This window comes from Xenopus tropicalis, chromosome 1, assembly GCF_000004195.4.
Source record: "Xenopus tropicalis strain Nigerian chromosome 1, UCB_Xtro_10.0, whole genome shotgun sequence".
Classification (NCBI taxonomy): Eukaryota; Metazoa; Chordata; class Amphibia; order Anura; family Pipidae; genus Xenopus; species Xenopus tropicalis.
The window spans coordinates 116919700-116933214 of NC_030677.2; the positions used below are offsets into that span (position 1 = coordinate 116919700).

A 13515-nucleotide genomic window follows, 5' to 3' on the forward strand; every position below is an offset into this window, starting at 1 on the left:
TAGGTCCCATACCTGTAATTAAAGTTAACATAGTAAAGGGCAAGTCGTGGGCAAAACCACCGCTTTTGTTTCAAATGCAAAGGCACTGGAGTGCAGGCAATTCTGGGGGCTAATTATGGAAACATTAATTGATTTCTCAGTAATATTCTGGGAAATATAGCTCTTAAAATTCCTGCACTGGGGCCTACATGGCCTTGTTATGTTTAAGGATTTGCTGTGCACTTGAATTTATACCACAATATTTAATGGGCAGTATGATTTTACACACAAATATATATTAGAGTTCATGGGTAATTCCTGAATAATAATTTTCCTGCAATGCTAGTTCCATGAAGGTTTTGTATTGAATATTAAATACAAATATGTATAATAAGAAATAGGACTAACTCCAAATGAATTCTGCAAATTCTGTTATGTTGTAATGTGAAAAAATAGTACCACAAACTGAGCTTGGCAAATACGGTACACTAGTCACAATCATTGGTTATTTTTATTGTGATGGGCTTCCAAGCAGAAAAAAAGCAATAAAATATACAAAGCAAAAAATCTCTATAGGGACGTTGGCAACAGTATTTGCTTTAAATGCTAAAGGCATGTTCCCTTGAGTCATTGGGAAGTCAGTATAAGTCCGTAGTGTAGAACAAAGAAGAAGTCTGGAAAGTGTTCAGCTTAACTCAAAATTCCACAGAATTCATATAAAATAAAGTTAGAGCAAGAATGAGCCAAAGGAAATGCAATGGTGCCAAAGTTTCATCATTAGCATGTGGATAAATTACCTTTTGAATTATTTATCTCAACACTAGGATAGATATACGCCTAATTACATTAACAAATACCTGGCACTTTTTTGTGTTAATGTAGCGCTGCACTACTTTTTAAAGTAAAAGGGTATTGCTCCAGAACCCCACTTTGTATGAGGCTCATAGATCTAAAAGAACTTGGCAGAAAGGCATGCAAATACACCAACAAGTGGTTTTCTGATTTATTTATTACCCTTTAATTGCTTTCACACCAAAGGTTTGGGCTAATATTGCCCACACTCCAGGTAGGGTGATATTCTACATTTTTGTGTGATAATTTCTACATTGTACCTACCACACTACATCAGTGTTTTGAGAATGTGTTTCAGAGGAATGCACTTGTAAAGAAATGTTAAATTTTTTAAAGATTGTTTTCCTTCTGCATGGAAGCCCTATAAGGAATGCTAAGCAACTAAAATTATAAATAAAGTTTAGTTTTGTTTGTTTTTATGGCTTTAAAATACTGGTTTACAGTGCTAAGAGGTCTCTACAGTGTCACAGCCAATGATACATCCACAACATTTTCCACAAAGTGAAAAACTTTAGGAAAACATGCTGCTGAATTTCCACCAGATTTTCCCTTAAAGCCATTGCAATGTACAGCCTCTGCTGCTAACACAAATAGTAACACATAAAAAAATAAAAACCAATTAGATCATTATGAAATGGAGAAGAAATTATAGTATCTTCTTTAAACGCTTAGTACTACAAAAATAGCTTCCAGTATGCTGAGATATTAGAAAAATATATTTATTGCCATACAGTGAGGATTTAGAAACAGCCATTACGACTTGAGTTGTTGTTTTGGTCATGGTTTGGGTTCTCCCCAGGTTTAACCCTTTTCACTGCCAGCCATTTTGAACAAAGTGGAACTTCTACTGCCAGACAGTTTTTGAACGTTTTGCACTGTTTTACTTTAGGGGCTTTTTCTCGGGGGGACTTTTAGTTTACCCAGGAAAACTATATATCGTTTTTTTCAGAACAACCTAAGCTTTCAAAATATGGTGGAATTTTTGTGTAATTTCAATTCTGTAACCAGATATAGGCTTCTAAATGTCTAAAAAATTAAAAAATATATATATTTTCCATAATATAAACACATACAATTAAACAAAAATTATTTTATGCATGAAAATACAACTGAGTTGGAAAGTCCCATGTCTCCTGAACATGCCAATACCAAAATATATAGTTTTATGGAGATTTCTCACTTGTATAGGTCAAAAACTCCCAGCAGTACACTACCAAATTTCCAAAGCACTGCTTCACAAAGCTGCATAATTTAGATTTCAAGGTCAAAAACTCCACTAACAGAAGGTTTATCCCAGAAAATTATAAATTTTTAGAAAGAACAGATTCTGGGGAATCCAGAATAGGTAGAACTGCCTGTCTACTCCAAACTACCAATTTGCAATGCTTTCCTAAAGTTATTGGTTTTTATAAAAAAAAATCGCTTCAAAGCTTCATGTCTATAGTATCTTATCTCCTACAGGTCATAAAGTAACCAGATAAAACAGGGGGAACACCAGGGGTCCACTGAATAGTTTGATGCCCAATATGTATAGGTTTACCTAAGTATGTGGCATGTAGGGGCCCCAATGTGAACATACCCCCATATGATATTACATCATTTTGTGTGGAATAACGCTACAAAAAAGTTTGCTCACCCTAGAAAGCCATATACTGTATTTTTGAAAGTACACATTCCCCCGAATCTAAAATGGGTACCTGTGTCTTTCTACTCCAAAGTACCAAGCTGCAAAGTGTTTCTAAAGTTAGCAATTTTGATGACAGTATGTGGCATGTAGGGGGCCCCAATATGAACATAACCCCCATATGATCTATCATTTCAGCTTCTGCAAAATCAACACATTTACATCATTTTATGTGGGATAAAGTTAGTAAAAATTACACTCACCCCAGAAAGTCATATATTTTTGGAAAGTACACATTCCCTGAAATCTAAAATGGGTATCCATGTCTTTCTACTCCAAAGTACCAAGCCGCAAAGGTTTCCTAAGTTTGCCGATTTTTATGACATTTCCAAAAATCACCTCAAAACTTCCAATATGCAGCATCTTATTTTCTATAGGTCATTAGGTACCAAGATAAAACCCCCTTAATATGAACCCCAGAGGTCTACTGAACAGTTTGATGCCCACTGTACATAGGTTTATCAAAGCACATGGCACTTAGAGACCCCAAAATATACCTTGTGCACACTAATTTCATGGCTTACCTTTACCTAATTCATAAACACATGGCAGTTTTATGTGGGTAAGAAACTGCAGAAATGTAGGGTAACCCCTGAAAACCATATATTTTTGGAAAGTACACGTTCTGACAAATCTAACATGGGTAAAGAGTCCTTTCTACACCAAAGTAGATCTGCAAAGCTTTCCTATAGCTAGTGGTTTCTATGACATTTCAGAAAATCGCCTAAAAATGTTGCAATTTGCAGTATTTATCTCACACAATTTCTTGCATACAAAGGAAAATCACTGAAAATAGGAACACCAGAGGTCTACTGAACAGTTTGATGCCCTATATGCATAGATTTACCAAACTATGCGGTGTACAGGGGCACCCAAATAAAAATAGTGCATATGAATTTTATCATACAACGCTCCGGCTCATGCAGTTTTTGCACCCGGTAATGTGTATTATGTGCCATAAGACCCCCTAACACTATGGAGACCCTATAAAACCATACATTTTCCGAAAGTACACATTCTGACAAAACAAAAATGGGTAAATACATCTTTCTACTGCAAACTACCAAACTACAAAGCTATGCTAAACAGAAAGGTTTTTATGACATTTCTGAAAATCGCCACAAAGCTTGCATTTTACCTCATTATGTACCCCCACAATTTGTAACGTATTAACATAAAACACTCTAAATAGGAACGCCAGGGGTCTACTGAACAGTTTGATGCCCTATATGCATAGATTTACCAAACTATGCGGAGTACAAGGGCACCCAAATGAAAATAGTGCATATGAATTTTAACAAATGACGCTTCGGCTCATGCAGTATTTGCACCTGGTATGTGTATTATGTGCCATAAGACCCCCTAACAGTATGGAGACCCTAGAAAACCATTCATTTTCCGAAAGTACACATTCTGACAAAACAAAAATGGGTAAATACATCTTTCTACTGCAAACTACCAAACTACAAAGCTATGCTAAACAGAAAAGTTTTTATAACATTTCTGGAAATCGTCACAAAGCTTGCATTTTGTCCCATTATGTACCCCACATTTCATAACGTACCAACATAAAACACTCTAAATATGAACGCCAGGGGTCTACTGAACAGTTTGATGCCCTATGTGCATAGATTTACCAAACTATGTGGGGTACAGAGGAAGCCAAATTGAAATACAGCAAACAAAATGTCCATGTGCAAAGACAAGTAACAAAGAACAATGTGAAATGCAGTAAAATTGCTAAAATCCAAAAAAAACCCTAAAATCAATGTTTTTTTTTTCCTAGTGATATCTGCAGTCAGAATCACAGTTTGAGTATTTTGGCTTGGGCAAATTAGTTTTACAGACAAAGTCAAGCGAACAACAACTATGCATAACTGAAAATGCAATAAAATGGCTAAAAATGCAATAAAATGACTAAAAATGCACCAAAATCACAGAAAATGTAATAAAAACACAAAAATAATACACAAAAGGCATTGTGCAGTGTGGTTAGCGAATATGCTATCTGCAATGGCAATAAAACATTTTTTTCAGGCAAGAAAAAAACCGATGCGATAAAAAAAAAATTACTAAATTGCATAAGTGTGTAAGTGAGTGTGTACACTAGGCAAAATGTGTTTTGTGTGCATGTGTGTGTGTGTGCAAGTAAGTATGAGTGCTGTAAGTGCTGTGAATGTGTAAAACCCAAAACCCACCCCAAAATGTAAGTGTGTGTGTATAAGTGTAAGAATTAGTGTGTATTAGTTTATTAAGTGTGTGATTGTGTGTGTATCTGGCACTAACCTGGGCACAAACAGCTGGAGATCACAGGAGGAGACAGAAGATCGCAGGGACAGCAGCAGCAGCAGTCGGCTTCAGTGTGTGGGCGGCACAGGAAGTGAGGGGGGAGCACAGGAAGGGGGGGTAGAGCAGCAAAAGCCTTACACATAGAATCCATGTGTCAGGCTTTTCCCGTGGGGCCCCTGGGCAATCTCTCCCCGGGGCCACTATTTACCCCCCCACTGTTCGTTCCCTAGGGGGTTCTTTACCCTGCGCTCGCTCTCTGCACTCGGATTAAGCAGGGAGCGCAGAGAACGAGTGCAAGATAAAGAAAAAGTAGCTCATACATGCTCGGCATTTACCATCTTTTTATGCCAGCACGTAGGAGCTATGTGCTTGGCAGGGAAAGGGTTAATGTGTTGTGCTGTTCTTGTCTCTTATGGTCTTATTTGTAGGAAATAAAAATGAAACTTTGGTGTCTTCTGAGTGAGAATGAGATAAAATCATTAATGGGTTGTGAGTTATTTAGATTCATCATGTTCTCTAGCTGGGGGTTTCAAAATAGGCCGAAGCATTTTAAGTATACAGAGGCCCAAACAGCCCCACAGGCCCATTAAATAGTCACTGTCTATGGCATCTTACAGCAGCCCCTCTGGTATCTGCTAGAATCCACAGATTGCCAGTCTGAGTCTGCCAAGCAAGTTAGCTCTAAGCTCTTGTGGTGTTTTTCTATGAATGAATATAAATTAATATCATTTGACTTGACTTGTAGCAATACTATCTGGGTCCCTGGGCATTTACACTGCCCTACAAATAGGAAAAATAAAATTGTACATAAATTACAGCCCACAAAGCCTTATGGAATATAATATTATTAATCTGAGCAATGATTAAACCCGACTTGTCACGTTCTTTGCATAGAAGCAGTTTGGGCTTTTTGGGTTGGCTTAAACACAGGCATCCAGTCTCTAATGCTCCAACATTTTAAACATTTTGTGCAAAATTACTTACACACATTTATTTAAAAATATGCTATATAAGATATATCAAGGGTCATATACTAAGGGCATGAGTTCAGGAGAACTAAGGGATGTTGGAGCATTAAGGGATGTAGGAGTGTGCCCCTTAGGGCTCATGTACAAAGCACTTCTGCCTGGGGTCTGCCTGCACTCCAGATACAAAATGGAAAGTGCTGTATCATTAGGAATAGATCATTCCTGACCTTACATCCTGCTAGAAGGCTAACATTACATACAGGGCCCTGTTATGACCTGGGTTCCTTGCTGCTCCCTAACTTGCAGATCTGAATGATAACCCTAAAATAATGTGCCAGATTCAGTTCCATAAGAAAATGCTATTTATGGTTTATCACATAAACACTTATGGACAAGATTCAATTTGAGGAGAAAATTCTCTAAATCAGTTCCATTTGTCTCCATAGATTTCAATAGAGGTTTTTTTTGTGATAAACAGTGAATTAAGTTTTTTTCTGATTGCATTGTATCTGGCTCTATGGGAAAATCTGAAATTGAATTCGGAAATAAGCTTTTCTCATCAAATTGAATTTGGTGCATTGGGCCTGATTTCATGAGAAAGACTTATCTCCTAATTCACTTTCAGATTTTTCCATGGACTTTTATTCATGGATATACCATAAATAAAGTTTTATAATCAAATTGAATTACTTAAAAATCATTTTTTCATTGAGTGGTCTGGTACTCTGTTCCGTCAGTTTAGAACTGTAGCAGGCAGAGTAAACTAGACTTGCAAGAATTGTAATAATAATGTCCTATCAGAAAAACATTTGAGTGTATTAGCCTTTACTGTTGGGTACTATGATCCATTTAGCTGGCTCAGATTCTTTGTTGTTTACTGAAATAGCAAGAAAAAAAATCAGAGCAGCTTATTTTGCACACTCAGAGATAAATCTTCTACAGCAAGGGAGTAATATAAGCCTATGATTAATGTTTCCTATCTTTTCAAGAGGTTGTCCCCACTTTAAATATGAAAGTGCAATGTTAAACATGGACCTCACACACTATTGATTGTTATCATTATAATGTAAGAGCAACTATGACAATTTAATGCGATGAGAAATAAATTTTGAAGATGGCAGTGTACCTTTATATTGTGCACCATAACATAGAAATACTACTGCATGTGACTGCATACAGGTATATAGTCTAGTTCTATACCAGTAGTGTATGTTAAAGAATCCCTGATTTATTTCACATAGTACAGCAGTCAGTAGACACTGTGGTATACTATAAACATCTGTCAGATATCACTTACCCACTATGGTATGAAAACCTGGGTCTCTCTAGTTATGTGGAATGACCAGGTACAGTTTATTTAGAAAGTTTGGTTGGTCCCACTAGGCAGCTCATATGTTAAGATCAACATGAGAAGCAGTGATGGGCAGATAGAGGTGCATTGGCCCCTGCTGTTTCACCTGATGGTAGCTGAGATCAAAACACCCCTTGTGGCATCGGCATAAGTGCTTTGGTGAGAAGGTTAATGTAAGAAAGTGACAATAGTTAAAAGCTTATAGAATATTAGGGAAAGCAACCTAAATTAAATGGTTAATAGATAGTGATGGGCGAATATTTTCGCCAGGCATGGATTCACAGCGACTTTCCGCATTTTGCAATTGACAAATCGTTTTGGTGAAACTTCAGCGGAAATTCGCCAAGAATAATTCACCATGCATCAAAAAGAATTGCGCGCGACAATATGTCGCCATTTCGCAAATTTTTCGCCCAACCAAAACAGGATCCCATCACTATTAATAGAACAAGGAATGCCCACTTGCCCCTATATTCATAAAATCAATAACTAATATTTATATTTCACCTATCGTTAAATTACAGAGGGGGTTCATAATGTATTTTCATTGTCTTTATAATTCTCTCACTATGTACACAGTATTCTGGGCTAGACCGCATCATGCTACTCATTGAGGAGCTATAATTTAACATCTTGCTTGCTTTAAAATATAACAGTCTCATTTCTAGTAAAAGAATACTCGAAATGTCTACTAATTAGGCCTGTGTTACAAAAGTGGGTACAGTGATATAGTTTATCATTCCATCGAGGGCTATATTTTGTTCCTCAGTTTTTCCCTTAAGTATTTTTTATATATGTTTGGCACTAAAACTTAAAACTCAAGTACTTTTTTTTAAACGTATATATTTCAAAAGATTATTATCTTTTACAACGTAAAGACCTTTCCCATGAGCACTTTACAGATAGACTGAGTGTATTTTTTTTTTTAGTGTTCATAGATTATTTATGTACTTGGAAAGACAAAATGAATGGTATTCAGTGGCAGCACGTGTATTTTTAATCAGCCCAGTTAAACAAATATTGATATGTTAAGTCTGTAGCCAAAGATGTTATAGTTTACAAATCAAGGCATGCATATAGCCTTTTTATAATATGCTTTAATATCTGAAACCCACATTAATGGCTCTATACACTGCAAAGTGCTTACATTTGTATCAATATAAATGTATCAAATGGGCACAGTGATGAAAGGAAGCAGTATTATTCCCTTTGGTGTTCATTGGCATTAATGCATTTTAAATCATCATGCTATAGAAATCACAAGCATTAAGAATTATATTTGGTTATTACATGTAACCATTCAGCATTTCACAGCTCTGGAAAGTATCTGCATGTTATTCTGTTAGAATAATGATTTTGTATAAGTTTTTAGTTCACTCTTAATTAAAGTAAAAAAAAACCAAAATGACATTTAAAGGTTATATAGCCATAAGCACATATAATTCCTATAGTGTTTTTCTTTTCTCCCATTGGCACCATAATTTGGCACATTTTCTCTACCTACCTTTTGCCCTATAGAATTCTATATTTCCTGTATCTTACTTTAACCTTAAAGAAGAAGGAAAGGTAAAAACGAAATAAGCTTTATCAGAAAGGTCTATGTAAATACAGCCATAAGCACTTACAGTAATGTTGCACTGAGTCCTCTATCAAAAGAAACACAGCATTTCTTGCCTCCTTTTTTGTAAACATGCTCCTGTCAGAAAAATCCTTCATTCCTGGGGACAGAGTCTGTGCAGTTCTCTCCTCTCTCCTGCTCCCCCCTCCTATAAGAATTCATTAAACTCACTCACCCCACCCTTAGGAATGTGTGATCTGAGCTATAACAGCTAGAGTGCAAACAGGAAGTTATGAAGACCAAGCTAAAATAGCAGCTGCAAACAGAGGAAGCTTCTAGGGCTCCTTACTCAGGTATGATAACGTTTTCTGCAGAATAAATATAGCATTGTAGGTGGCACTAATGTGGCGAATCTATTGACAGTAAAATGCCAAAATGACTTTCCTTCTCCTTTAAAATATTTTCACATTCTCAAATGTCTTTCTTCCTGTTTACACTCTTAAAGTTACATCAAACGGGATAGACAAACGCTAAGAAACATATTCACTAAAGGGTAAAATTGTATTTTTGTGCATGTATGTATATTTTAACCAAGATGAAAATTTGTCCCAAGTTCACAATTTACTAAAAGAAGATTATGACAAGTTTTGGCAAATTAACTTTACATTGTTGACATCCATTTCTCCAGTGAGTATTTACAAATTTCCCATGAGCCCAAGAAGTCATTTTTACCAAGAGAAATTTCCCCATGATCAGAATGAGGAATGACCATTATAAAAATAGAGCAGCCACTTTTGTTTTTCATCATCTGCATCACCTCTTCCTTGCTAATATCCAACATACTACATCTAGGGGCACATTCATTAAAGTACGACAGGTCCTATTACAAAAAATTATTTTGCGTCAATTTGTGCGACAAAATTGTATTTGTCGCAACGGCTACGAAAGTTTCAGATTCATTCAAGCTTTGGTATCGTGACTTTCCTTGGGCCAGAGTGCCATTGAGTCCTATGGGAGGCTTCCAAAATCATGCATCATATTGCGTAACTTTCGGATCGTACCACAATATTTTCGTCCAAGCACAACGCAACTTTTCTCAAAAATTAACCCTCATCACCGGTGTATTTTCATATGAGCAAGTGCTCACACCTGCATATTTGCATGGCTCACATCAAAGCCAGTAGAATCTCTGTCATGGCTGAAATGCAGGATGTGACACTAGCCTTACAGTTGAAAACGTTTTAGAAAGCCTTAGATCTGATAATGATGCTTTGACAGCTTCATTTTCTTATAGTTCTACAGATATCTGTAGATATCTCTATCATCTCAAATGAGATCAGAATGCTCATTTACTTAGGGGCAGATTTATAAAAGTGTAAAATTTAAACTCACCATAGAAAATTTTCACACCTCTTAATTCATTTCTATGGGATTTTGAAATACCTTTTTGATTAATATCCCATAGGAGTGAATAGAGAGTGGTGGTAAATCTGCCACTAATTCTATGTACCACACTATGTGCAAATCTTGTCCCTTTAAAATCTGGTATAAGATCTTGAGCCCAATTGGGGCATATCCATTTCTACTGTAATTCTGTGAAGGAATCTTGCATTGTGAGTGAATATATGGCACTGCACTGTATTGCAGTTAGTAATTCTTTAGTTAATGAACACCTTTTTGTGGTGTTTTTGGCCATGTGTTTGAGGTAATTCTCCTGCTGAAAGATTACATTCTGCCCAAGCTTGAGGTTTAGTGTGGCTGAAACGATTCCTCTAACAGAATTCTCCTGTATTTTGCACCACAGGTTCTGCTTTAACAAGATACCAGTGCTTGTTCATTAAAACCAGTCCCAAAGCATTATACTTCCACTGCCATACTTTTCTGTATGAATGGGTCAACCATATCAACAGCTTTTCAGTCCTATAGTATGGAAGTTTAGCACAATCGTCAAAAACACCCATCTTTGCCAAAAAGCATGAGAGATGCTCATTTGCAATGAAGGAAAATATATTGTTATAATGTAAGACCAAAATAAAGCTTTTTGTTCTACACAATATGTGCTCATCTGATGTCACACTAACGTAAAACCCCTGCCTGCATTGAAATATGCTGGTGGTAACACCATGCGATGGGCTCCTCATCATTACCAATAAGCAGCGACTGGGCAGTATTTTGCAAATGGTGCAAAATACTGCATGAAACCGGGTTCCTCTTCTAGTCTGCTAAGAATATGAATCTATGGCAGTGGAAGCATAATGTGTATTTTGCACACCATAGCTTGGTGGTACCACCAGCTAATAATTGGAAGCTTATAAACGCATTATACCCAAAAGATGTTGTATGTTGGTCCTACTTCAATTACTGCTTTCCAACATAGGCTGGTCAAAACTAATTACTGATTCAATAAATAACTCTATGACTCTGTGACTATCCTTCCTAGATTGCTCATTTTTCTGTTATCTATCAAAGGTAGATTAATGTGCATTTTTTTGCCAGGATCGCACTTTAAAAATCTGAGCAGCAGAAATAATGCTTTCTGGGCATTGCTGAACAAAATGTGTTTAATGCCTCCAGTGACAATCTCGAGAATAAAAAAAAGGGGGTTCATATGTACAAATGACAAACAGGGTCTTACATTAACTGAACTGCTAACATTGTAGAGCTGGAAAAAAAAGCTTTAATATACAGTCCATGGAGCTGCAGGGCTTCAGAATTGAGCAAAATTAATGTTTAATGTGGGAAATCAGTTCTTGATGCTGCTGGGTAGCATGTTGGATTAAGTTGTATTTCAGTAACATTTGGGTATGCAATGACTGAACAGTACTGTTGTGAAAAATGTATGTCCTGTTAAACAGTGACAAGTATTAAACCCACATACAGGTTCTGAGGGGGAGGCGGGGAGCAGAATGGAGGCGGCCTCTGGGTCGCCCTAAACAGAAATCCGGCGCTGCAGGCACCGTTCACTTCATGAAAATCAGAAAATGCCTGCCGTTGGCCTTAATTATGATGATAAAGTTTCACTAGCACTGAATGTAGACTACTCCAACTATAAAGTTTTGCCTTTAATTTGTTTTTTTACACTTCAGCATACTGTACATTATACAGTGTGTGCATAGCTTTTATTTTAGTGGGATATATATATATATAAGCTTTCTTAAGTGATTCAATTCAGCAAGAAAATGTGAAAATGTGAAGTCTTTGGGAAAAAACTGCAACTGAATTTGGAGAAAAGTTGAGATAACTTTTTCTCACTGAATTGAGTCTGGGTCAGTATGTGCACAATATAATTAGTTTTAGTATTATCAGTGTTTTACAGCATAGGTGGGTGTTTATTTCCATCCCAGTGAAAGAATTCATTTTGTGAATGTTAAACTTTATTTCCCTCTTACAATCCATCATGTACTTTGAGAGCCTTTGGCTTTAACATTTTAATTTCCCACTAAGATACGTTCTGTCCAGCTCTACAAAATATTGCAATGCTAGAATATATAATTGCTTTTTATGCATATTATTTTCACAGACTCTGCAAATGGGCATAACACATTTCTCTGGGCTGTTTGTAATGCTTTGCATAGGATTCGGCTTATCTATTCTCACGACTATTGGAGAACATATTGTATTCAGATTGGTACTACCAAGAATTAAAAAGAAATCAAAACTAAAATACTGGCTGCATACTAGTCAGGTATGTATTTGTTCCAGGCTAAATTTGTATGGTATATTTTATGTATTGAATATATGCAACATGTACCAAAAGCTTGCTAATTAAATGGATTTTCTTCTCTCCTATTACTAGTAAGGAAAGTGCCTAAACTGTTACAGTTAATTCAATTACTGTGGAAGAAACACTTTAGGAACTGTAAATGCTACTCTAAGGTCTTCGCCATCTGAACTGATCCCTTTGTAAAAAGATAAAAACAGTTGCAGATACAGTATGTGACTCTAAGCCTATATGTATATCTTACTGCTTATTGTATTAATAAAGGCAAAGTGTTATTAATATTGGCAATTTTAGATACCCATAGCCATTTTCCAAGTTGCATTTCTAGGTGTAATTAAAGCGCCCTGGGTCAAAGAAACCTGAACTCATTTGGGAAAAATAGTGGATATTTATGTATATGTGCACTATGGTTTTCAATAGAAGTTGTATAGAGTTGTAAAAAGGATTTTAAAAGATCATTTCTGCTTTGAACTATTGATATTTAAAATATGTAAATATGTATGGTAAATCAGAAATGGCAATTCAGGCAACTTTTAAAAAACAGTTACATTTATAGCCACATATAAGGACAACTCTAATAATTTTGCATGGAAAAACCTTTTTGTTATCCTTTATATATATATAGCACTGACATTTCATGCAGTAATTTGCACAAATTACACATTATTCACATCTGTCCCTGCATAAATAGAGATTTCAGTATAAGGTACCTAAAGCTAAACACAAACTATCGTCATGCTTTCTAGAGTGTGGGTGGAATAATACCCATACATATACAAACTTTTTACAGATAGTATCCTGGCTGGCATTAAACCTGGAGCTGCAGGACAGGAATGTTAATTATTACAGAACTGTGCTACCCATGCAGTGTGACACCTACTCTAGTGACTTATGGGCATGAAATGCATAGGGCCATTTGAGATGCTTATTTTGCATTAGAAAGACAATGTAAAAGTCATTCCTTTAGTAATGCCAACTCTCTCAAATCAGCCTTAACAATTAGAGTGTTCAGGTTGAAGTGTAGGTCAGTAGATCCCCATCATTTTTAAACATCATTCATTTTTATGTTGTAAGTTTTCATACATATATAGAGGTATATATGATCAAGGTTTA

The 13515-nt window shown here is 36.1% G+C and overlaps 1 protein-coding gene across 1 annotated transcript in view; it reads left to right on the forward strand.

Moving 5' to 3' along the window:
• grin3a (glutamate receptor, ionotropic, N-methyl-D-aspartate 3A) overlaps positions 1–13515 on the forward strand; it is a 183265-nt gene that overhangs the window by 152325 nt on the left and 17425 nt on the right. Inside the window, exon 7 of the mRNA XM_002938539.5 lies at positions 12202–12366. Coding sequence (XP_002938585.2) covers positions 12202–12366 — 165 coding nt within the window. The remainder of the gene's footprint in view (positions 1–12201; positions 12367–13515) is intronic.